Source organism: Mirounga leonina, unplaced genomic scaffold, assembly GCF_011800145.1.
Source record: "Mirounga leonina isolate KUSES-001 unplaced genomic scaffold, KU_Mleo_1.0 Mir_91, whole genome shotgun sequence".
Taxonomy (NCBI): Eukaryota; Metazoa; Chordata; class Mammalia; order Carnivora; family Phocidae; genus Mirounga; species Mirounga leonina.
In genome coordinates, this window is record NW_023270839.1 from 4,840,664 (window position 1) to 4,868,167 (window position 27,504).

The 27,504-nt window shown below is 31.1% G+C and overlaps 1 protein-coding gene across 5 annotated transcripts in view; it reads left to right on the plus strand.

The window, feature by feature from the left end:
• NOVA1 (NOVA alternative splicing regulator 1) overlaps nucleotides 1-27,504 on the plus strand; it is a 150,298-nt gene that overhangs the window by 107,770 nt on the left and 15,024 nt on the right. For all 5 annotated transcript variants that reach the window (XM_034994498.1, XM_034994501.1, XM_034994499.1 and 2 more), the window contains 2 exons: nucleotides 2,293-2,459; nucleotides 12,630-12,701. In XM_034994498.1, the coding sequence (XP_034850389.1) occupies nucleotides 2,293-2,459; nucleotides 12,630-12,701 (239 nt within the window). The remainder of the gene's footprint in view (nucleotides 1-2,292; nucleotides 2,460-12,629; nucleotides 12,702-27,504) is intronic.

A 27,504-nucleotide genomic window follows, 5' to 3' on the forward strand; every position in this document is an offset into this window, starting at 1 on the left:
ATATACTCTAAAGAGTGTTGTCACTCTGTTGGGGTTACTTTGTCTGACATGATATGTACTGAATTAAATTAGAATTTTAAAAGCAACATGGATTATATAATCTCTTCAGTTACTTAGTGCCATGTTGTTGTTGTTGTTTCACAATCCCTATTGAGGTTGAGCTGATTTCCTGTTTTGGCATCCCCAAAAGAGCACTCTGTGTTTGTCTCCAAAAGCAGGAATGTAATCTGATCTGTTTTATTTTGTTTCCTGACTTAGATGAGAACATATTGCATGAGCTACATTGATCAATTATTATTATACTTTCTTGTCATTTATTGGATAATTAATACAACCTTGTAAAGACTTCCCCAGAATATCCCTATAAACTAGATCGTTTTACCCAAGAACCACAGAGATACATCAAGGTAGACAAGGATGAAGAAAAGCTGATTAGGAGAAACAGGAAATATTAAACCTTCAAACTCACATTATATTTTTCAGATTCTCTTCATCTTTACAGATGAAAGACATACTTGCTCTCTACTGAAATATTTTGTACAACTTAAGAAACTTAGTTTTTCATTGACTTGAATCTTCATTGTTTAAAATATGAAGATTGAATTTAGGTGTATCCATATAATATTACTCTTTAAATTCTTGTGATCTAAGTCTTTTTTGTAGAAGTAAGAATGATAATCTTTTACTGTTCTTTTAAAAATTCTAAACTACTAGAAAAATAGTTTATTGAGGCAATTAATCCTTAAAGCAATATAAACTCCTTATGATCTTTTTAATGTTTGTAGCTTCGCAAATTTTTCCTTCCAAATGTACTTTAAAAATGTTTTATAGAGTAGCTTAGAATTTTTAAACTGTAATACCAAAAAGAAATCTGTTAAATATTTGGGAGTTTTCATATTAATTAAAAAACAAATATTTTATAAATTTAAAAATAATCATTTTGGGTTTTTTTGATAACTGTTTAGTAAAGAAATACTTCTGAGAAGTAAGATTATGTGTTATGTTGGGATGTTGAATTTAATATCAAGCTGCTGTAATGAGGCTCAGAATAGTCTGAAAACTAATCTTTTTTTTTTTTTTGCCTTAAAGTTTATCTAGAGTGTATAAAATGAGTTATAGGACCTGTGTATTAGACCCAACCAATTTCATTTTAGTCATGTCTCACATATATCTACATTTTATTTACTAGATGTGAAATGAACACTATTAATTAATCTTTATCAATTATCCATAAATTTCAAATTTCATAAACTATTTTTTAAGATTTTATTTATTTATTTATTTATTTATTTATTTGAGAGAGAGAGGGAGAGGGACACGCAGACTCCACGCTGAGCATGGAGCCTGACACGGGACTTGATTTAACGACTCTGAGGTCATGACCTGAGCCAAAATTGAGTCAGATGCTTAACTGAATTACCCAGGCACCTCATAAGCTTTTTAAAATTTTGTTCTTAACTCTGATATTCTGTCTTATTATTAAAATTACATAATAAAGACAGTGTTGACTCATTTATCTAATAAATATTTATTGTGCACCTGTTATGTACCAGGGACTGTTAAAGCCTTTGGGGAAACTACAGCACAAAACAAAACAAGCTAATTTACTATCCTTTGAGAGCTTGCATTCTAGTGACAAAGTTAAAAATTAACGAATATAAAATATCGGGTAGTGTTGTTGCTATGATTAAAAGAAGAACTGGGAAAGTGAATAGAGGGTGGTAGAAATGAAGAAATTTACCTACTATGTAAACTTTCCAAGACCTCCTCTACCCACCAATTTAAATGCTCTCTTCACTCTAGATCATCCATTTGTGCCATCCATATAGGTACGTCCATTATTTTTCATTTCATACAATTGTATAATTGTCTGGCCTGATGTTAGTTTAGTTTTTCACCCATAAGATATCCTCTCCAAAAGCTGGATCCATCGATCTTCATCTATGTATTACCCGTTTTTAACCCTAAGCCCTTTTATAAGTGCTCAGCAAGTATTTTTTATGTCAAATGAATGAATGATATGCTCAGAACTTCTTAAGATCTCTGGCTCTACTGGAAAACCCAAGGCCCTTTTTGAGACAATTAGAAAAGAATGGGTTAAAAAATGGTAGAAAGGAACATTTATGTATGCATTCACTCTGTTTGGTTCAAATGAACATTTCTAATTAATTAAGAGTTCTACATCTTACATTATTTTATTGGCCTTACTGTATCATCCTATTTCATAGCTTTTTTGAAAAAAATAATAAAATAAGAAGGAAAGTTTTCTGAAAATTAATCTTTTATCCACAGGTACTACTGAACGAGTATGCTTGATCCAGGGAACAGTTGAAGCACTGAATGCAGTTCATGGATTCATTGCAGAAAAAATTCGAGAAATGCCCCAAAATGTGGCCAAGACAGAACCAGTCAGCATTCTACAACCCCAGACCACCGTTAATCCAGATCGCATCAAACAAGTGAGTGTTTAGTTGGGAAATCAAAGAGAAATATCCACAGCATAGTATGAATTCCTTATAAAAGAAGCTTTAACATCTTAGCATATAAAGTTTTTCTTTTCCTAAGCATGCTTAATACATAACAAAGTTGTCATTTTATTTACTTAAAGACTATCAGAGTCTCTTCCTTAGATTGATCAGTTGATTTATTGATTAATTGAATATCTCATTAAAAAATGATTAACACTAAAACATGTTACACTGAGGAGCAATTATGTGGCTCATTTCTTTTGTGATTGCCTTTTAAAAAATGTATAGGCACAAATATGATTGATTTATAGGAATTTAATCTATTTAAAATTACATTCAATTTTTAAATAAAGTATACAAACTGAAATGAAACTATATCCTCAAAATTTCAAATACCATATTTTAATGATATTTGTAGTCTTTAGTATAGTTATTATGCATATAAATTCCTGTTTTGTTAATCTGTTATACTCAACATTTTTTTATAAACAAATATGTATAAGTAGATTTTTGTACCTAGCAAATAGTCCTTTGTTACAAAACAGCTCTTATGTTCTGTATAACATGTAGTATTTATATATATGTCATGAAGGGCCAATGTTCATTTTTAATGTGTGAGATTTTTCTGTAACAAAAATTTTACTTGATAAAAGTGTGAGTTTTTAAGGTTGAATAATGGTTGACATGATGTAGGAGAAAAATGACATTCTTTAATGTTAAATTAGGTGAATTCTTCCCCATAAACTCTTAAATTCTCAAAAATTTTTAATACCTTATGATTATGATTATTGTTTCTGCATTTGCCCTTTTATAATTAAGTACTTCATTTGTGATCATATTATCAGTAGACTATGCTTCAAAAGAAATGTATTATTCTTCATTAATTCACAGAATATTTAATTTACAGAATTTTATATTCATTGTAATAAATTTGAAATGTAGCTCAAAATCTTATTAATTTCATGTTTCTGAATTGAGAAAAAATTTTATACTAAACAGTGTTATGAATATATTATAATTTTACCAATATATAGATAAAAATAAGCCTGCTAATCATACGCAAACATAGGAATTAATAATTAGGTAATATATTTTCAAATTACAGGCTAACATTCAATTTTCTATTAATTGCCATTAAAAATTTTTTTTCCATGTTTACATCAGATAGCTGTTATTCCATATAAAATCATTCCATTTTATACTCTTTGTCACTGTCAAATGGTTCAATTTGTATACCCTTCACAACTTTTCAAGGAAGTATATTTTAATTTATGCATGGCAGAATGTAAATAATTTACAGCTCTAAACATCAATAGGTTTTTTTATTCTTCACAGCCATTTATAGTTTTGAAATGTTTAGTTTATCTATGCTAAGTGAATACACGAAATATTTTTAAAACTGACCCCAGGACTCTAGAGGTGGTCAGATTCTAAACCTATGAGTTTAGTTAAAGACTTCTGGGTTAAGATCACCCAGGCCTAAGAACTTACAGAATTGGCCCTAAAGTGTAGGATTTATTGACTTTCTGCCTTCCTCCAGCCTATTACCTCTCTCTTTTCTTTTATAACTTCTGTGAGAAACCTTCAAAAATTTAGAGATGAGTGAACATCTTGATTTTTTAAAAAGTAAAATATACAACGTAGTTTGAGTAGGATGATATCATTGGTGGTATGTTTAGGACAATGATATGAATTATTTATTATTTTTATAACAATAGGTAGTACCATCAAATAATGGAATACGAATCATTGTTAAAATTTTGAGTTTCTCTATGCAATATGCAATTTGAAGACTACCACATATCTAGTACCATTACAGATTGATGAAAACCAGAATTTGAAAACGTTTGGTTTATTTTTACTTGCCTTGTTCAGATAATGTTATTTAGATTCAAGATAAGTGTTAAAGAAAATAGTGCTTGATTGACTTTTGTGTATTTGCATTCATTTGTAAGCCTTGTAGATATTGATGGAACTAAAATTATTGTTGATTTTAATATTTTCATGTAATCAATAATGTATGCAATTAGAGTATCATTTTAAAAAATTATCAGACAGGTACACTAAATCCAGTAGGACAATATATTTAACCCTTAAACCCTTTCATTTTAAATGTAAAAATTGAAAATTTTACTTGAAAAATCTGGAAAAAAGATCAAAAATATTTCCAGCATATTATTGATCAACAGAGTTTTTTATGTTCTAAGTTTTCTATTTTAACAATGTAAGATTTTTTGTTGGGTTATTCTCCAAATAATAAGTAAAGCATATAAATTTAAATGACCACAATTTTATTTCTGAAAATGCTGGTTATCCATTATCAAATAATATGTCCAAAATAAACTGCTCTAGAATATATAAAAACATTTCATATGATATTTATATATGTTGTAGATTATAATACATAGAATCACAGTAAGATTTCTTTTAAATGGTGGTCTTTCCTTTAACTGATAACATTAATCTCTGCTTTGGGCTTTATTTAGTCCTGAAGTTAATTTTAAAAACCATTTCTTTAAAACATCTTTTTAGAATTTCCTTTAGTTAAATTGTACAAAGAATAAAATTAGGATTTTAAAAAATGAGAGAGCTAGAAAATATAACTTCTGCACAGAAATGAATTCATGTTGAATATGAAATTATAGATTTTTTTAATGTTTATTACTGCATGTCTATTGTTATGATTGATAATTTTAAGGTCTTGCCTCCTAAAAATGTATAATTTGTATGTAACTTGGACTTAAAATAGGAAATCAAAGTTAGTTCTAAACAAATAAAAGTTGCTTTAAAAGTTCTAATTTCAAACCATATGTTATGGACCTCTAACAGAATATTATATTCTGAATTATGTAATCTAGGTACCGTTGGTAACTGAATAAATTGCATGAACCAGAATATTCTGCCCAAATGAAACCTATCCTTATTGAGTGAATGAGTGCTCAAACAAATATAGTTTCTTAGGAAAATAGTGCAAACTGATCTTGCAGGTCTTTCATATAGTGGAATGATGAAATCTAGCATGACAGCCTTACATCCAACTTCAGATATTAGATGTTGTTCCCTCTCAAATGTCTTTTGTTGTTATTGTTTTATTTTAAAAATATTTATTTGCTAATAGAGGGATTCCAATACTTTTATATTCAAATGATAATAGTAATAATAATTAACAGGTATTGAATAATCAAAATATTGTAGTCTCTGTTCTATAACCTTATTAGGATTATTAAGGTTATTATTATTATTATTATTATTATTATTATTATTAAGTACCTAATATCACTGTGCTTATTTTACAAGTCAGTATACTAGGAAACTGATATACAACAAGAGCCAATAAACCAAAGTTAAACATTAATTATAGCATGGAACATACTATTTTTTATCTTTAGGACACACAAATAACAGAGACATTCAGTGATCTTCAAATAATTTAAACCCTGTTTGTAGAAGTTCTGAACTCATTTCTGGAGCACGTCTTTAGCCCAGATTATTTAATACACATTTACCCATTTCCACCTTTTTGTATTTTGAGCATGATACTTTTTTCCCCTCCTAGGATTATTGAAACTTTTCTTCTTTTAAGTCCCTCAAATCCTTCTCTAAATATAGTTGTCTGTACATAATGAGTCAATACAATAAACCCTAAAACAAGGTAGGAACCGCAAATCAGTAATATAGTTAGCATTTGTTAACTTCTTTTGTCTGTTACAGATTTTCAGCAGTTTTTTTTCCCTTTTGGCTCAAATGTATTTTTAAGAAAAGCCACATTAAGAGCAAAGCAACTATAGGCATTTAGAGCATTCTCTTATATTTAAAAAAATCAAATGAAGATATAAGAAATCTTAACTCCGTCAAAGAATTTTACTTCTGTCATGAAAAATTGGCAAAAATAGCACATAATGTGTTCACTATTCATCCATTCTGTCATGAATTTATTAAATTCCTTCTTCCTGAATTGCGGGATATATTAAATTATAGCCCTTGCTCTCTAAAACTAGTTTGGGAGAGATCATAAATGATTAAAATAACTTATAAAAATGTCAAACCATATTATATACCTAAAGTACAATATAAACAATGTACTATAAAAGTTCAGAGGCGTGTGAAACAAATGTAGGCAGGAGTGACATTTGGTCTTATAAAATGGGTGAAGATTTGAACCGGGCCTTGAAGATTATATAGGAATTTCCTAATTAAAGGAGAAGAAAGAAAAAGTTATTTTAGGCATGTGAAACAATATGGATTTGAGGAGAAAGATATAATGGTTGAATAGTAAGGAGACTTTTGTGATGGAAATGAAACATTTGGGTTGGAGTTTAGAGGAAATTAATGTTAGATAGATAGGGTGGGACCAGATAATAAAGAGCCTTGGGTGTCTGGTCGAGGGGCATTCTGTAGACTATGGATACTTCCTAATATTTCCCAAAAGAGCTCTTTTAATTTCTCTGGAAAGTTAGAACAAAAGGAGGCACCTCTGCATTTTGTTACCTTCTGTGATAAAAATCCAGACCGACTCTTAGGCTGCCTGTAGGTTTAACTATTGGTTGGAGAAGAGAACTATGACAATTAGCTGAGTGATCTCCTATGCAGATCTTTAGGTTTGAAGGTTTGTAAGATAATATTTTCTAAACTTCTTTCATGTAACACTCACAAATCTAAGGAATGTTAAGCTTTGTCAGGCTAAATAAATAAAGGTTTGGTGGTCAAGAATGAAGGATGAGTAATATTATAATAATGCTATCTATGGTGTTTATTGTTTCTGTGCCAGCCGTTGCGCTATGCACTTTACATGTAGTCTCACGTTTTATCCATCTTCACAAAAACCTATGAAGCAGGGAAAGAGTACAGAATCCATGTTATACTTATGGAAGCTGATGTTTAAAGGAATTGAGTAACTTACCCAAGGAAATGTAACTGGTAATTGATCTTAACGCTGGGCTATATGGCCTCCAATTTTGAGCAATGCTGATAAAACGAAATCCAATAGATGTCTCTCTTTGGGGACTTTTCAGTGTCTGGAATAAGTTTATCCAAGAAGAGAACCTCATTTAAAATAGAATGTCTTGGGTCAGGGTAAAGTTAAGAGACTATGCAATATTTTAAGAAGATGACAAACACCTAATCTCTTTTGGTAGTGAAGTTGAGACAAATACCTGAAGTTGAAAGATATTTCGAAGTAAAATCTCTAAGGCTTTGAGACTGATTTATTGTAGTTCCAAAATGGTGAGAAAAGAATGAAAAATTATTATATATGGCTTTGAGCCAAGCAGAATGGTGAAGCCTAGAAAGCAGTAAGTGAATTTTAGTTAGGTGCCTGTTTGAGATAATATTTTCATGTGTTGCAGACAGATTGAATAAGTTGTAAGTAGTATGCTTTTCTCTTGAAGTAGTCTTTTATAGAAGTACAGGTGAGAATGTAAAACTGAAAATACAGATCCTTAATTACATTCAAGGCGATAATTTCACTTACCATCTTCATAGTAGGAGAAGAGAAAAACAAAAAATGAGATAAAGAAGCAGTTACCAGAAAAAGTATGTCATAGGCATTATAGTCTAGTATAGTTAAGTGCATAGGATCTGGAGCAGGACTGCCCAGGTTCAATTCCTGGCTCTTTATTTGACCAGCTATGTACCTTTGAGTGAGTTGTTTTGCTTCTCTGTACCTCAACTTCTTTACCTATAACATGGGACTAGTAATAATAATCTATTTCATAGGGATATTGTATTAACTGAGTAGAACTATACCTGGTTCTTAGCAAGTGCTCTTTATTAATCATAAAGATAAAAAGGAAATCAGTAATACTCCCTGTGATAAAATAAGGAGGGAAAGTTTAAGTTGCTAAAAAGGATCAAATACCCAGAGAAAAATACAAGAAAATTTTTTTTTAAATAGGAAATTATTGGTGATTTAAAAACTAGTGTTAATCACATGGTGAAAGCAAAGTCATTATTTCCTACTAATATTATTTCCTAAAAGTTAACAGTCCAGTTAGGTAAGGAGAAGAAATGGTATGAAGGGTAGAAATGCTGATTTGGAATTTTGGATATACAAAGGAGTAAAATACAAGTTAGATAAGGGAGGCTCACATAACCCCTGCCACTCAAGAGGGAATGGCTTGTGTTAAAGAATAAAAAGGAGCTTGAAATGGCAGAGAAATTAGAAGTGAGATTACTGTGAGGGTACAAGATGTCTCAGGAGTGGTAGAAAGTTAATATTTAGGGTGTTAAGGTCCTAACTTATGAAGGATGGGAGGTCTGAGTATACAGTTTTGTCTATAATGAAAAGAATAAGAAGATTCAGAAAAAAGGTAGTTTGGAAAATGGAAAAAGTTCAAATGTAGTCAATTGTAGTAAGGAAGTTCATTCTGAAAAATCATGATTTCTTTCAGGTAATGAAGACTATCAGTTGAAAAGTAGATAAAACACATGGGATTGAAGGATTGAAGAAAAGGATAAACGTACAGGACAGCAATTATGAGGAAAATAAGCTATGGAGTAAGAATAAATTCTGAAAGACCTGTGTAAATTGGACAACATGAGTTTATATTAGTGCTGAGGGGTTCCAGGTAGTTCAGACATGGGAAGGAGGGGAGGATACTTGTCACAATGAAAAACCAAAGATGACAGTTACATATTCACATATTTTATCTTTTCTTTTTTAATAGAGCACTATACAGATTTATTTAACAGAACTCAAAACACAGGTTTGGGAAGGAGATTACTTGAGTAATACTACTCAGCTAGTAATAGATTTTGAATTACAATTGAGATTTGCTGTTTACTGCTGTTCTCACTATATCTATAAATATCAGAGGTTCTTGACAGTCTGTTACTGTAGATTTGCTTGGAGATAAGCTGTGTATATTAGAGTTTATTTATAGTAATATTTTCTGGTCCAGCAAAACTGTCACTTGTTAACAAGAATGCATTTTACAATTTGTAATTACTTTCTAGTTCTTATTCCCAGAAGCCTAATTATATCTACATTTTAACGAAATGTCTATTGTTAAATCATGAATATTTTAAAACTATTTCAAAGGACCCACTATTTTGAAATTGTAAAATACTTTAAATTTTTCTGCAACAAGTAATTCAGCCTTCAGTCTTTAAAGCAGAATTCTTAAACAGCTAGTCAATTCGTGTAAATAAAAACATATTATACTTTTCCATTTGAAAGATAAAATTGTGCTTAAAAAATGACTGTCCTTCACAATCACTATTTCATAAATGTAAAGAAAGCATTTTTAGAGGAGAGTGTCCTTTGTTCATGTTTTTTATAATAAATATTTTAATATACTGTTGCTTATATGGATATTCAGTTAGTTACATCTTTATGATGTGTAACAGAAATTTTACTAAATGATTTTTAACTTGAAACCACTAAATTTTAAATCTGTGTAGTAAGTAGAAGTAAATGTTTTGTTTATAAAATATAGGGAAACAAACATATCATACACTTATATTGTACATTGAAATATTTCTTATGGATTCTTTGGTTCTATTTCTGTTGTTAAGAAAACTACCAAAGATGTTTCATTAATCTAATTAATAAACATTTTTAATTAAAGGCATTATTTTAATATATTTACATTTATCTATTTGTTAGAACAATTTTTTGTAGCTAGTACTTTACAAAATCAACCAAAATGAAAACTTTCTGGAATCTTTTTATTGTTATAACTTAAGTTGGTAAAGGGAGGAGACATTTTGTGTTTAAACTATCTATGTGAATAATAGCTACAAAACTCATCATGTGTTTATTTCATTATGTACTCATTATTCTAGGAATTTAAATGAAGAAAATATTTTTAGAAACAATTTATTGTGATATTTTGATAATCTTATCCCTTGAAGCTCAAATTTATATGGTTTTCACCAGTTTATTTGAAATATTAAACTTTAATTTCTTATCAGATTATGATATTTGATAAGCAAATTTTAATGATTTAGACATATTAATATTTTCCCTGACGTTTAAAGTTACTGTTTTTTGTTTCTGTGAGAAATAAATAGCATCAGAATTATTAAGGGCAATGATGTAACTATGAGTTGTATCAGTTACTAATAATACATGTCCAATATTTCATATATATGCCAAGCAAAAAGAAAGGGATTGAATAAACTGACAGAAGATAATATTAATCTAAGTGACTACAAATTCTGAGCCACTTAATATTACTACTTTTTCCACATCATTCTTTGCAGTGTTGTAGTACCTTATTGAGAATTCATATCCAGGGCAAGGTGGATGTCCTTGTGAACCTGTGGTACTTCAGGTTGATTTTACCCTGATGGAAATACAAGACCCCAACACATACTTAGTGCTTCTGTAGTTTAATGAACTTAAATTCTAACCTATTTGGGGGGAAATGACCTCTATATTTATTTCACGTCTGTTCATCAGCAACCTCATAATCTGAGATAAGTACAGAACAGATTTTTAAATGTATGTTAACTACTCCCAGGAATTCTCTGTAATAACAATCATAACCAGAGGTGGGAAAATAAAATCTTTACTATTCATCATATAGTAACCTGAAGTCAATAATATATGTTCCAGCATAGAATTGCATGAAAAGAAAATATTAGAGCAATTTTTAATAACTGAAAATGAAAGTCTCTCTGGAGAAATGGCGGAATTTATTACAAAGAGTGAAAACAGAAAACAAAGGATTTGAATTTTTTGTTTCTTCTTTTATGAGGTTTTACTTCTGAATGTAGCTCCTGCCCCCTTTTTAAATATGATTTAACAAAAACCTTGGTATAACTCAACATGAAGTGTAGTTTTCCTCAACGTATTTTAGGTTTTAACTTAGAAGAACCAGGAATCACTTGAGGAGTGGACTATTTATAACATGATTTGATGTTAGAACCAATCTTACTTTGTTACTGGAGAACAGTAAGTTAAGTAGAAGCCTGTGAATTTCCTATCCTTTCTTTTATGCTTAACTGCTTTGTTCCACCCAAATCAGAACTTTTGAAATCTCAAATGAAGAAATGTGATTTTATGAAGTAATTTTATCTGCTTTTCCTGGCACTGCTGAACCTTTAAAGTTATGCTTTTGCTCATATCTGAGTAATTTTGATGCATAATTATTAATATAAAACAAAATGTCCACATAGAATTGTGTCTGTATTATAAAACTACCCCATTTCACCTATTAGGAAATATTATCTATTGAGAGAGCTACTTAAGCAATGCTATTTGCTAAGTGAAAATATATTTTTTTAAAAAGAGAAAAGTTTAACATCTTACACTTCAAGGTTATTCTATTAGACTTGAGAAGTTTTTAAAATATATTAATGGATTATTCAACAAGTATATTATGGTCTCATACAACATATTTTATATATAGTATGTAGAAGCATTTTGGAATGAAGTGAACAATAAATATGATTCCTAATATTTTTGTGCTTATATTCAACACAGGCTGATAAGGCTACAATCACATCTATATTAAATTTTTAGTCTTCAACAGAAATGATAAAAAATATTATGGCAATTTGTTAAAATGCTATTAGTTACTTGTTTATTAATATGAGGTTAATGTTTACATTTTCAGACGGGCTCTAAATTTGTTAAAAATTAATATTTTAGAAGATAATGTGATTTAAGAACTCAGAACTGCAAATTTAGTTGCTTTTAAGTATGGATCCCTAAATTCATGTGGAATCAACTTGTTGGTGATGTTCAACATATTAAGTAGGTGGATGCTTTTATACCAAAGTAAACTTCATTTCACCACTTCTTCCAATCCCCGACTGTATTCATTGATAGGAAAAGGACTCTTTCAGTCTTACTCATTGAATTTCTTGAATTTTTGTTTGACATCTCTTTTCCCCCAAGCAAACAAGAGAGAAAGAAAAGAGACTACTATTCATGAATATGGTCAGGATGCCTTTAATGCTCATGTGGATTTTGTATCTGTCACCATCATGATTTCAAGTCATGAATTTATTTTTACATGCTTATGCATGCATATTTACATGCATTAGTTACTTAGTTGATCTTAAATTCCATTAAATTTGAATGAGTAGGAGAAAAATTTGTTCCTAGGATTTTGTTCTCGTTATATTACATTTTATTTTATTTTGTTTTATTTAAATGATCAGTTTAAGGCTTTTAAAGGTTGATTTGCTCCTGAACTGCTTTGTTCCCAGACATTGCCATCTTCCCCAACTACCACCAAGTCCTCTCCATCTGACCCCATGACCACCTCCAGAGCTAATCAGGTACAGTATCATCCTGTCATCTACACCATACTTTTCACGGGTGATTGCCTGCACACTGGAGAGAAGGATAATGGTGGGTTAAGGATGTATTCGTTCATTCACATATGTGCACCATGGTCAGATTCCAAATAACCTGAGAAAGAAAGATCGATTATTCCTGAATATTTATATGCAGTTTTTTAACTTTAGATAACAAAAATATATTCAGATGGTAGACGCCTCGAATTTGGGGGTTTTCCCTTAAAATTATGACTTTCTGGAGCTCTGCGTGTTATTTATTGAGTCATTGTTTATAATCTCCATTATTGGTTCTTCCTAGGATTATTGGTATATAAGTTAAGAATATCATATATGTAAAAAAATGTATAAATATGACTTATTGAGCAAAGGTATATCTTTAAAAGTGAATGCATTTTCATTTGTTTTTTATTTCAGACATGCCTTACTGTGTAAACAATTTTCAACTTTCAATGAAAAACATTTCTAGCAATCTAAAAGTAACTGAAAATTGGTGTTTGTGATAATTTTATTTCTGTTTTCCAACTTAGGAAATGGTATAGTCTTCTAATTTAATATGACCATTTTCTTTAGTGGAGTGGCAGACTTTGCAATTAGATATATATTAGTTTGATTTGACGATTGTTTTGGTACTGAATATTTGTAGGTCATTTTTCAAATGTAGTTATTTTTGGCACATTTAAATAATTCATCTAAAATATCTTATGTAAAACAGAGCCATACTGTATTTGACAAATGTTGAAAATATATTCATTAAAATGATTAAACACATTTTCATTTTGTCTGAGTTGAGCTTCATTTAGGTGAGAGATGTTATTTTCTTTAATATTTCTACTTTTCCACTAATACAAGGCCTTATGGGATTATTCAATTATTAAACAAAAGCTTATCTTTTTAATATATTTTTCATATAGTTGACCAATAAATTATTAACTTTGAACTATATTTGCTAACTATATTAAATGTGCCTTTTGCATGTAATCTAATATAAGGCTGTCAGAATTATTTTGCTTAGTTATTGAGTCTAATACTTTTGCAACCTCAGGAAAAATGTTAAAATAATAACTGGAAGCAAGACTAACATAGGGTACGATGTTATTCTATAGTAGGAGCTTGATTTTCATCTTATGCAGTAGCATTCCCTTTAGACAAAACTGTAATATTCACATTTTAGTCCCAATAACTTGGTTAAAATACTACATATATCTCTAGTGATGAATCCCAGCACCTCTCGTTGAAGGAAATGGTATGACATAAAGTGGGAACAAAGCTTGTAATATTAATGCATGAGGTTAAAAAAAGTGTTTATACATTTTTACTCTATATACCTTATCTCTTAAGTGAACTTTAGCCACATGATATAGAGAACTATTGGGACAACAACTAACTTTATTTTTTAAATATTTCTCTTGTACTTTATCATTCTTTCCTTTCCAAACAAAAACAAGACAAATGAGTGCAGCAGCAATAAAAACAAAACTAATGATTTTTCTCAACGAACAATGTAAAAAATCTTGGATCTGGAAAGAAAAACTCTCTCAGTAATTTTGTCTTTAAAGTTAGATCTGTATTTTCTTTTATTTATTTCATATGAACATGTGAATTTTTATTAAATGATTTCTTAAAAAGGCTAGTTTATACATTGAAGTCTGGTAATATTTTTGCCCTCTAGATATGTTACTATATCCACTTCTACCAATTCTTTTTCTAATATTTGAAATAATAAATCTTTGTGGTTTTGTACTTTGTCCACTATACTCAGTTATAGTTGTTAAATATATTTTATTTATATTCTGGTTTCTTCTGTTTTTATACAAACAAGCATAATATCTCCTGGATAACACGAGGCAAGATATACAAGAAGAACAAAACAAGATTTTTAAGTTTATTAAAGGAATTATAGTCATCATCCATCCTTATGTTATTAGTATTTTGTGATCATTTTATTCCCTCCGTATTTCCCAATGAATTCAAATTCACTCTATATTAGCTTAGATCTGTAAGGGTAACCAAGATAGAAAAATGGGTTCTAATATGATCATATTAAAATCTCCATAATTAAAATGAACTTTTAAACCTATAAGAGAATTATTTTCATGTGTTACAGCTAATATGATACCCTCTGCTGTTAAAACTATAAGCTTTCTCCTTGTGAACTTTTATAAACCAATATAAAATATGCCCAGACAACTGTTTGTGTTATTTTCATCAATAACAGTTAAATGAGTTATGACTGAGTTCCATTTCCAGAATAGTTTGTCTACGTTACAGTGATGTCACATTATCACAATAATGTGATAAAAAGGGCTAAGGGACTATTAATATTCAGAAAACCCAAAAGTAAGAAGCACAGAAAATACACCAAGGAGTAAGTTTTATTGCAGTTTCAACATTAAAAACTTGTTCTATTCTTTTAAAAATGATTACGTGTTTCAGTACATACTAAATTTTACTTTTTCTACCCTCATGTTTCTACAGGCCAGACTATTTCCACAGGTCAGAGAGGCAGACTGTATCTACAGTGTTGTTGGTCTATAATAATTTCCCCCTGAAAATTGAAGGACTATCATATGAGAAGTCCTACAGAATGGTGGTTATAAGTCAAGACTGGTGCCAAATTGCCTATGATCAAATCCTTGTTCTGGCACTTACTTGCTGAGTAAATTGGGTTTCAGTTTTCCCTTTTATGAAATCCAAATAGTAGCATCTCATAGGGTTAAAGAATGAAATAAATTCATTGTTCTTGAACAGTACAGTATCTAGAATGTAATGTTAACCATAAGTGTTAGGTTTTGTTTATTTAATTTATTTTGTTCTGAAGTATCTTTCAAGTGATATGAAAAAGAAAGAGTATTCTTTAAGATGGTAAGTAGCATATCATAGAGCTTTTGAAACTGAAGAATTCTAAGAATTCTAAGATACTAGTGTTGCTTGCTGCTTTTTTAACTCCAAAATATTTCTGTAATCAAAGTCTCTCTATTCTTTTTCTAGATAGTTTAAACTACTCTACAATTATTTTCTTCACTAGTGAGAGTACTAAGTTGTATGTTGTGTAATGATAAAGCAAATTGCTGTTATTTCCCTAATGAGAAAGAAAAGTTAGTAGGGCTAATAGTTTTCCAACTTGGACTGTTTTTTGCATGTGTCGCATATTGCAAGGTGCAACTTTGAAATTTCTTACATGTGGAATTTTAACTATGAAGCAAATATAAAGATATAAATATAATTAGATTCTTTAAGCAATGTGTTTTCAAAAACCTTAAAAACAAAATAAAAAACAATTAGTTGGGTTTGATCATCAGTTCTAAGTTATTGATACTAAATTTTTCAGTTACTTCAAAATTCAACAAAATGGTTTTGTTAATCAGTCAATGGTGCCAAAAATTAAATTCCAGCTTTAATTTTAGGTTCCTGGTTCTTAGCTCTCATGGGATTCTTCTCAAATTTCATGAAGAGAAAAAGGAAAAATAATGATTGCAGAAATATGTGCTTTATAGACATTTACTTACTGACTGATGAATTTGAAATTATATACCAAAATATAATGAAACATGAAAACAGGTAACTCATATATAGCACCCTTGCTGTGGTTACAGGAAAACACAGGTAAAACTCAGTTGGTCTTTCTTTAAATTCATGGCTGTAGATCTCAAATGGACCCTTAATTCTTCCAGTCATAAACCCTTTCACTTTTTTACTTTCTAGATGGCTATTTCATAAGTTCTCTTCTTTCAACCCCTGTATTAGTTTTCTTTTGCTGTGTAACAAATTACGCAGTGGTTCAAACAACACCCATTTATTATCTTACACTTTCCGTAGTCAAGAATCCAGGCACTGCTTCACCAAGTTCTCTGTTCGTGGTCTCACAAAACTGCAATCAGAGTATCGGATGGAGTGCATTCTCATCTAGAAACTTGACTGGAGCCTAATCCCCTTCTAAGGGGATCCAGGTTGATGGCAGCATTCAGTTCCTTGCAGTTGTATGGCTGAGGGTGCTGACTTCTTAACTGTCTGTTGGCAAGAGGCAACCATCAGATTCTAGAGGCTGCCCAAGTTCCAGGCAGTATGACTCTCTCTCCAGTGGGCACTTTGCACCATGGCTTTTTGCATCTTGCAAAGCCAGCAGGAGAATCTTTCTCCAGTGTGTGCTAGCAAGATGGAGTCTTATATATTGAACCTAATCATAGAAGCGACTTCTCACCTCCTTTGCCATACAACATAACTTAATCACAGTACTGACATTCCATCTTTTTGACACATTCTGTTGATTAGAATCAAGTCACAATTTTCACCCACATTCAAATGGAGAGAATTGCACAAAAAGTAGCATCAAGGAGGCAGAGATCATGGGGCCATCTAAGAATTCCCATATCTAACCTTCCAATATCTCTTACTCCCTCCTCACTCCCAACTGATGACCTTACTTCCTACTTCACTGAGCCAGTATTTTACCCACATATTCTACATTTTCTTCTGTTATCTTACCTTCTCCAACCTAAAGCCAGTAATTTCAGTTATACATTAAATCTCATCCTTCTTCCTTTACTCAAGGACATCCCTTCAGCAGTTCCTTTTTTCTCCTTTATCTTTCAAGTTTTTTGTCTCTGTGGAATCATTCCCACCAGCATACATATATCTGTTTTTTCTCCCATCTTAAAAGACAAAACAAAACTTCTTTCAATCCCACTCCTGGCATCAACTAATGCCCCCTCCCTTTTTTTTTTTTTTTTTTTTTTTGTGGCTTGCTTAGTTGTGCTTAGCTTGATGGATTTTATTCTATTATATTTTTTTATTATGTCATGTTAGTCACTATACAGTACATTGCCCCTCTCCTTATACTCCTCTGTAGCAAAATTCATAAATTTTCCCTACTGTTTTCTAATATCTCTCTTCCCACTCTTTCTAAATCCACTCCAGCAAGATTTTTCCTCCACCATTCCAACAACACTGTGTTTGCCAAGGACATCAGTGATGACCACATTGCTAATTCCAGTTGTCTGTTCTCAGTGCACATATTACTTGGCCTATCAGCAGTATTTGTCATAATTTATCACTTCCATTTCCTTGGTATGTCTTCTTTACTTGGCGTCCAGGATACTGCACACTCATGATTTGTCTTCTGCATCATACCATGTGCTTTGTCTCAAAATCCTTTGCTAGTTCCTCCCCTCATCCCACTGAATGTTTGGAGTGCTCCACATCTTAATACTTGAAGTGACTTCTGGATTTATACTTTTCTTTCTCCTTATCTAATACCATGTCTTTCATATGCTGACAATCTGCAAAATTTATGTCTTTAGTGTGAGACAGGTTTACTATGAACCAATGCAGCTTAAGCCTTAAGATTTCTCACCTCAAGCTTACTACAAGACACTGTACCTAATTTTATGTTCATAATTTTGAATGTATTTCCCAAAGATATCCCTTAAAATTGTATGATTCAGGTTCCACATAACTTGGGTTCATACTTATCTCTAATCCAGATTTGACAGTGAAACTATAGACTATATTCAGTTTCCTGTGCAGCAGTTTCCATTTGCATATCTAATAGACCTCTCAAATTCAACAATCCAAAAAACTACCCCAAACCTGTTCCATCTATATCAGCCTTTACCATCTCAGTAGAAGACAGCACCATACATCCACTTGCTCAGAACAGAAATCTTGGATTCACCCTCATCTCTTTTCTTTTGTATTCCAAGTCCAGTTCCTATAAGAAACAATTGTGACTCTACCTTTACTAAAGGATGTAGAATCTTAATCACTTCTCATTACATCTGCTGCTACCCTAGTCCAAGTCTGAATTATTGCAACAGCTTCCATATAGGGTTTCCTGCCTTTCTACCCTTGCTCTCCAAAAGTCTGTTCTCCATAAAGTCTGTATTTCTTTTAAAATGTGTCAGATTTTTTTTCCTTTGCCTGTACCTATAATCATTTCCCATTTCACTCAGTAAAAACCAAAATCCCCAAAATGACACCCATTAACATGCAAGATCTGGCCCTTGCCAAATTACCTCTTTCACTTCATTTCCTACCTCACCTCCCTACTCATTCCGCCCCAGCCAAATTGACCTGCTTGCTTTTCATTGCAGGCATTAGGCATGCTCTCGCCTCAGTATTTAGCTCTTGCTTTTCTTTCTGCATGAAATTATTTTATCTCTGAGATCTACTTGACTAACACCTTAATAGCCCTCAAGTTTTAGTTCAGATTAAACCTTCTCTATAAGGCCTACCTGACTACCCCATATAATACTGCAAACTGACCTCCCCCTGCTCCCAGTATTCCTGTTTTGTTTTGTTTTTTTCCATCACCTCATAGAATACCATATACTTTGTGTATTGTCATATTTACTGTGTGTCGTCTCTCTCACTTTCCTAGAAAGTAAGTTGCATGATTACAAGGATCTTTGTTTTATTCTCTCATCTATCAGAAGCAGTAACCTGGAACATAATAAGTTCTCAATAAATATTTGTTGAATGACTAGTATTAGGAGGAAGAATAGGCTTACAGCCTATATGTTTAAAACTTTATTTTTGAAAATCTCTTCAAATGAAATTTTGAACATAAGTTCTCTAAAAATATAAACCAACTGGATAAAGGTTTTTTTTTTTTTAATTCTTATTACTTAAGTTTGGTTGACATACAATGTTAAATTAGTTTTAGGTGTGCAACATGGTGATTCAACAATTCTATGAAAAGTGTAGTTACTTTCTGTCACCACATAACGTTATTATAATATTATTGACCCTATTCCCTATGCTGTCCTTTTCATCTCTGTGACTTATTTATTTTATAACTGGAAGTCTGTAACTCTTTATCCTCTTCACCTATTTCACCTTTCCTTCCTCCCTTCCTTTCTGGCAACACCAGTTTGTTCTCTGTATTTATGTGTTTCTGTATTGAATAAAAAGGTTAAGTTAAAGGGATATAGCCTTCTTCATTAGACTTCTGTTTTACTCAGAACACAGTGTGAAAGCCAGTCAAGCTCTTATCTCTTGTCTCAAGAATTATAGTTCTCCACCAAAATATCGAAATTAATTTCATTTCCTTCAGCATGTGTGTGTATGTGTGTGAGATGTCAAGATAGTGTTCTTTAGAAGTGTATTTAAGAAAGTTCTAGAAAAATAGTGAAATCCAAATGTCCTTTTTAAGTGAACGTATTGATTTTATTATATACATGAGAGTTTATGTAATTTGCTTACTACTAGGAAGAGCCTTATGAAATGCTAATATTAAAAAAATCACTAATATTTGAGTGCAGTTTCTTAGTGAATGTCATATACATATCAAAATCTTCAAGACTTCCCAAGAATAAACTGAACCAAAAAAGCGTAGAATCCCTATCAAGGGAATGTAATTTTCAGATAAGTACATAAAACACTTCCTTAATGAATAGACTTAAAATAATTTTGGAAGAGACAGTTTAATATAGAAATATCAATACCTTTAAATTAAAACACAAATGTATTGTAGTTTTAATTTTCTCCCAAATTTTTTTGGTTTTGAGAGATAAACAAAGGCAAGTGATTTTAATATCCATATGAAAAATAAGTGCCTAAGAATTACCATAAGGCTATTAATAAAAGAATATCAAGAAAAATAATATTTTGTGGGATGACATACTTCACTCAGTATTAAAATTTACTATAAAGCTATGATAATAAAAGGAATGTGGTACTAACACAAACAGATATAGTCAGTGAAACATAATAGAGATTTCAGAAATCCAAGTATATATGAAAATTTACTTTATTTTATTATACATTAAGAAAGGTAGTATCACTTAGGCGTTAAGAGAACTGTGATCTGGAGTCATTATTCCTGGCTTCAAATCAAATCTTTGCCACTTCCTAATTTTCTGATTTGAAGAAACATTCTTAACTTTGCCATGTGTGTTTCTCAATGTAAAATGTGAATAATAATAGTGCCTAGTTCATAGGGTTGCATGATTCTTAAATGAATGAATACATGAAAAGTGTTTAGAACGCTGCCTGGTCCAGAGTAATATTTAAGTGTCATTTTAATTCATTTTAGAAAAGGATGTTTTATTTAATAAATGGTGCTGGTACACTTGACTACTCACCTGAAAGAAAATAAATTTAGACCTCCACCCTGTACAATATGCAAAAATAAATCTCAATGCATTCAAGATTGAAACTGTAAATTATAGTGTGTGAAATTAAGTTGAGGATGACTTTCTTAAGCAAGAAGAAAACACAAAACAAAGGAATAGGTTAAGATTTGGAATATAAATACTTTATATTTTTGGTATAGCAGAATACACCATTAATAAGCAAAAATGACAGTATCCTTGAAAAAAATCTACATTGCACACATGACAATGAATTAGTAACTCTACAGAGAACTCCTATATAGGGGGAAAAAAAGGAGAAAAATAGGCCAAGTTTATGAAAAAGCACTTTACGGAAAAAAGAAATGGAGATATCCAATGAACATACTAGGCATCAGGGAAATAATGAATCAACATCACAGCATTATACTTTTTTTTTAACAAATAGATAAAATTCTATGTGTGTTACTAATACACATATTTTGGGAACACAAAAATATGTGTGTATGTGTGTGCATATGTGTTTATAAATTTAAAAGTGCTAGCACATGGGACGCCTGGGTGGCTCAGTCCGTTAAGCATCTGCCTTCGGCTCAGGTCATAATCCCAGGGTCCTGGGATCGAGTCCTGCATCAGGCTCCTTGCTCAGCAGGGAGCCTGCTTCTCCCTCTGCCTGCCACTCCCGCTGCTTGTGCTTTCTCTCTCTCTCTCTAATAAATAAATAAAATCTTAAAAAAAAAAGTGCTGGCACAGATATAGAAAATAATCATTCTTATACAATGTTGATGTAAGAAATGCTATAAAATTGCAGCTTTTGAGACTCTATCCAGTAAAACTTAATGCACCAATACACAGGAATATAGGGACAAAGGGTATATATCACAATATTATTTGCAATGGCAAAAGTTAGGAAACAGCCTGACCTCTTTAACAGGAGAGTGACTGAATAAATTATAGTATTGCAGAATATTATGTGGTGAAGCTATTAAAAATAATGAGTTAGAGCCCCATAAAATGGCCTAGAATAGTGTTCATAATATATTATCTAAAGAATATGAAGTTGGTAAGAAACATATGGCCCTATGTTTAATAGTCAAAAAACATCTTGTGTTCATGTATCATCAGGGTGATGACAAGACATTATCAACTTATTTTGTTTATCTCTCTACTTTGTTTTTAAAATGTTAACTAAGAGAATGTAAAACAAGATGGAGAAAATAATGACTTCAGTTGTGGTATAAAGAGGGAATTTCCCAAGAGGAAGATTGGACCGTCTTTGACATTATATATTTATTTGAGCTACTGGGCTCCTCCTTTTTATAGTCGTGGAATGCTTTATTGAGGAGTTTCAAGAAGGGTCACAAGAGAGAAGTTTCAGGCCTAGAGAAGGCACTTATTAACTAGCAAAGGAAATGACAACTGTTTCATATTTTAAAGTTATGTCAAATTAAATTGTGTAATATTTGTAATATTGTTCTTCATTCTTTCTTAATTAATCCATCAAAGGTTCTCATTCCTAGCTTCACATCAAAATTACCTATGGGGGTATTTATTTAATAGGTCCAGCACAAGATTGGACATGTATATTTAAAGAATAGAGAAATGTTTTCTGAGGCTGTTTACTATATGAAAACTGCAAATTAGTTGACTAAAGTGATGATGATTGTGTACTATATTAACACTGTTTCTTCTCTCGAACTTTAATTTATCAAAACTTTTGTCATGAGATAACACACTTTATTTGAAAAAATATTAAAGAAAAGTATTTGATTTGTGCAGAAGTTGAAGGGTAGGTGTTCGGTTTAGCATTGAGAACAGTAGAGTTTACTAACTAGTACAATTTAAATCTGTGAAAGGTTATTATTATAAAGAATGGTTATCTTTTCAGATAGCATTAGTAGTCTTTGACGATTCCCAGGTATGGTCGGGAGTTCTCTTACTTTGGAGATTTTTATACACAGGTTACAGTAGTATTTTTTAAGATTGTTTAGCAATAATATTCATGCCCAAAATTATGGAAAAGGGTTAAATGGGTGCTTCCTGACCATATTCATTCCATTGCCAACTTCTGAGTTTGTTAGTTTGCTATGCTGTAGATAGTGTGTTCTTACCCAGTGATGGGAATCAGAGGATCTGCCTGAGGACAAAAATTGCTGCTGAAAGGACATAATTTATATTTTCATAACACACCATATGGTAAATACCAGATTATATGACCTTAAAGTCCCCTTTGAAGGTATATTAATGTTTATGGAAAGTCTAGGGCTTTTCAGTTATTTTGATTGAAGAAAGTGGTAATCTTCAGGGAAAAAGAATGAAATAGTCACTCTGTAACGTTGCTTATTTTACATACCATAAATAAATCAGGCATTGGCTCCTAAATAGGCAGACTTGCAATACTCTGGTCTTTCCGGACTACCTACTAGGTAAAAGTGGTTTGTGTATTTCATCAACGTTTTCCTTGCAGTGGCTGTAGTAGTTCTTATACCACAGTATGTTCTCAAGACAGAACATTATACATGTGTTTATATAACCAAAACCCTGAATGCTCTTTGCTCCAGACATGTATTAGTCTTCTTGCTCTGTGTGTGTGTGGGGGGGGGGGGGGGCGTACAGTTCAATAGAATTTTTTCTAATCTTTCAAATAAAAGGGGTAGTTATCAAGTTTATTTTCAACCTTTTTATTTTCTTTTTAAAATGCTTAGAAGCAGTAATGAATGTCTTTGCATTTTCTTTCAGATAAGAGTAGTTTTACCGGATGAGAGAATTTGACTCCTGCTCACTATAGAATAAAAAATTGTTTCTCATTGTTGACTTTTCTAATTTTTTTTTTTTTTGTCTGTGATTAGGGAACATTCTAGGAGGTAATAAGTTGATCTTTTACATCTTTTCTTCTAAACCTAATATCTTTACAACTCATTTTTTAAGTGTTTGTTTAGCTGTTTTTTTTTCTTCAATTAGATGATACAGTTTTTTAAGTTACTGTTTAAAAATATTTTTGGAAAAGGAAATGTTCTATTTCATTAACTGCAAATTGTTTCTAGCAAAATAATAGAAATTATAAAATTAATGTATTTTTATTTATGGTTCATTAAATATTAGAAGTGAACTACTTCAATCCATATATAGGGAAAAAGATTAGCTTTGTGACTAATAATACAGTTTGTTAAATTACAGACATTCTTCTGTAGCCTTTTATTTAGTTAATATTTGTTTGTTTATCCCGTGTTAATTAAATACGAATAATTTATGAAATTTTCATTTTCTTAACAATGGTCATTTGTGATAGTAAATTATCAAACTTTACTAGTAAGATACTGAAATGCAAACATGTATTATTTAAAAAAAAGTATTGGCTTCAGAAAAATTGTTGGTAAAATTAAATATAAGAAATGTTGTATGAGCTTGATTAGTAAATCTAAAATGCCTACAAGCACCTATATTTGCTTCAATAATATCTTAAGTCATGTAAAAATATGGCACATCAATCTTTTCAAATAAGTAACAGTATTTAATTTTAAGGGTAAAAATGGCTTAATCAAAAATTTGTAAAAACAAAATTTAAAACCCAAATTGTGAAAGGTTTCTTTATAGTTAATTATCTAGTTACGTAAGTTTAAGTAGAGATTGATTTTCAAACATAGTTGAGACATTTACTTCTAAAAATATCTAATTAGTTTGGTTACATTGTAGAGTATCAAGTCAATCTATGAATAAACTCAGAATTTTAAAGTGCTTTAAATTCCAAAATTACCTTTGTAGTTTTCATAAACAGGCATTTATTTTAATTACATGATTCTTATTTAAAACTATAATTTTAAATTTCCTTATTTTAAAATTTAAAAGTATATTTTAAATCTCATGTCATTTCTCAACTAATTTTATAATATAAATTTAAATAATTAGTAGTCTTTATGATACCACCTGACTGTAAGCTTCATAAAGTGAGATCTTATCCGTTTTATTTACTTCTATAAAATTCCCAACATCTGGAACAGTGCTTGGCACACAATAGGCACTAAATAAATAATTATGCAGTAAATACCGGAAATGTACTAAAACTATTTTAAACAAATTATTCTGCTTTTGCACGATTTATTTATTCAGCGCCTAATTTGGGAGTAATTTTTTTATTTCCTTTTGTTACACTGCTTTTAAAATATTAAAATAAGACAAAGTTTATATGGTAAGGGAAAAAAAGCTCACCTGAAATTCGATCTCTTTATTATTCCCTTCATTTCAGTTTTACCTGCATATAATTTTACACTACTTAATCCAAAATCTACATACATATTTATATATATTTTAGAATTTTGTGTTATTTTCCACACAGTTATTTTTTAAGATTTTATTTATGTATTTGACAAAGAGAGAGAGCACAAGCAGGGGGAGTGGCAGGTAGAGGGAGAGGGAGAAGCAGGCTCCCGCCGAGCAAAGAGCCTGATGCGGGGCTCTATCCCAGGACCCCGGGGTCATGACCCAAGCCCGAGGCAGGCGCTTAATGACTGAGCCACCCAGGCGCCTCTATTTTACACACTCTTTTATAATTGCATGTAGTGCCTAAGCACTGTTCTGTGTATATATTTTCTGTGTTTTGGGTTATTTCCCAGAAGGATCACAAAAGGAGAGAAACTAAGGTAAAGATTATGCTCATTTTATAACTTAATGTATACTACAGTGTGATTTCCAAAAGCAGTGTATACTGGCACACGTTTTTAAAAGAAAGAGATTAATAGACCATTCCTGGTTCACTTCTTTTTAGTGATTAATTTTGCTGATTACCTTGAATATCTTTGATTGATTTTAGCAGTTTAATATTTTCTTGTCAAACACAGTTCTTTACTGTTCACTATTTAATGAATTGTTTATTCACTTTTGTGGTCCCCTAGACTACCTTATCCATTCCTGTTGCTTTAAAATAGCTATCTCGGGGCGCCTGGGTGGCTCAGTTGGTTAAGCGACTGCCTTCGGCTCAGGTCATGATCCCGGGGTCCTGGGATCGAGTCCCGCATCGGGCTCCCTGCTCTGCGGGGAGCCTGCCTCTCCCTCTCCCACTCCCCCTGCTTGTGTTCCCCCTCATGAGCTGTCTGTCTCTCTCTCTCTGTCAATTAAATAAATAAATAAAATCTTTAAAAAAATAAAATAACTATCTCTATGTTAACTTTCAAATTTCCTTTGATCTCCAGACCCATAGCTGATCACCTGCTCAATATCAACACTTAGATGTCTGATGGGGATTTCAAACTTAAAATATCCAAAATAGAATTCTTGATTCCCTCTATCCTTATCTCTCATCACTTTTCATCATCTGCTTCCATGAACACAGCCCCTACATTTTTCACTTTTTAAATTGACATTATAGCCTTTTAAGATATTAAATTAAAAACATTAGTTTTCATATTAAAACCCCAGATATTTCAAATACATTTTTTCACTAATCAGAATTAAGAGCACTAAACATTTATCTTATTATATATACTCTGAAAGAGCTGGTCAAAGAAGAGATACTTTAAAATAATAACAGCAATAATAATAATGATTTCTAAGAGACTTTTGATAATTTGACACATGGACAATGATGACAAATAGGACTTCCAGAAATTTAACCTCATTTTAGTAAAATATAGTTTAGTAAGCATTAAGATGACAGTGCTCGAAATTATTTTCATTTGTAAATAATAGGCTGCCCTAAAATGTTTTATCATTTACAACCCTTGTGTTTTCTTTATAATTATTTGATTTCTAGTATTTTTTCTTTTTTTGACATAATTATGTCTAGAGTGCCTAGCATCTCAACATAACAGAAGTAGTTTAAAGTGCTTTTCTTTTCCTTGTTCTTACCTATAAAAAATTGATTTTTCCTATTTTTCTTATACCTAAGTGTATCCCTCTCTGGAATGTGATGTGATATGCCTTTAAAATATGCAGCAGTCATCAAAAGAAAAAAAAACTTTTAATAATACTTCAAGGGGCAACATGAAATAATGTATTAAGCAAAAAATAGTCAAGTTGAACTTTACTTGCCTTTAGAAACTTCATGGGGATTATCATTCATTTTCTGTCTTCTTCCAAAGAGACACAAAAAAAGAGGTGTACTCTCTCTGTCATTCTCTCTCATATCTAGCAGCCAGAGGGGCAAGTAAAGTAAGGTCCTTTGAAAAAAGACATAAAATGAAGTACAATCTCCACAAAACTTTTGGAGTTAATTATTCTGAGGTAAAAATGCAATTGTTTGAAGCAAGGCAAGGGATAGGAGGTAATTGCACGACTTATAAATTGTGATTTTGACTCAGTAAGAAACTATCATTTGAGTCATGGTCATCACTTAATCAAGTAAACACTGATATATTTGTATTCTGGACTTTTACAACCAACTTGGCTACATTTTTTATGGCTAAGAGTAGTCATAAAGCCTTAGTAAGAAACTAAAAAATATCATAGGAAAAGCAATACATCAGTGAAAATTTAAGAAAAAGGATATAGTGCATATTTAATATTTAACTATTATAATGTTAGTGATTTTTTCTCGTTTTTTTACTACTTTCAAAGTATATCTTTTTTCTTGTATTTTTTTAATGTTTCACAATTTATTTAAATTCCAGTTAGTTAACATGCAGTGTAATATCAGTTTCAGGTGTGCAATATAGTGATCAACATACCCATACAACTTTCTTTTTTTTTCTTTAAAAAAGTATTTATTAAAAGAATTTTAT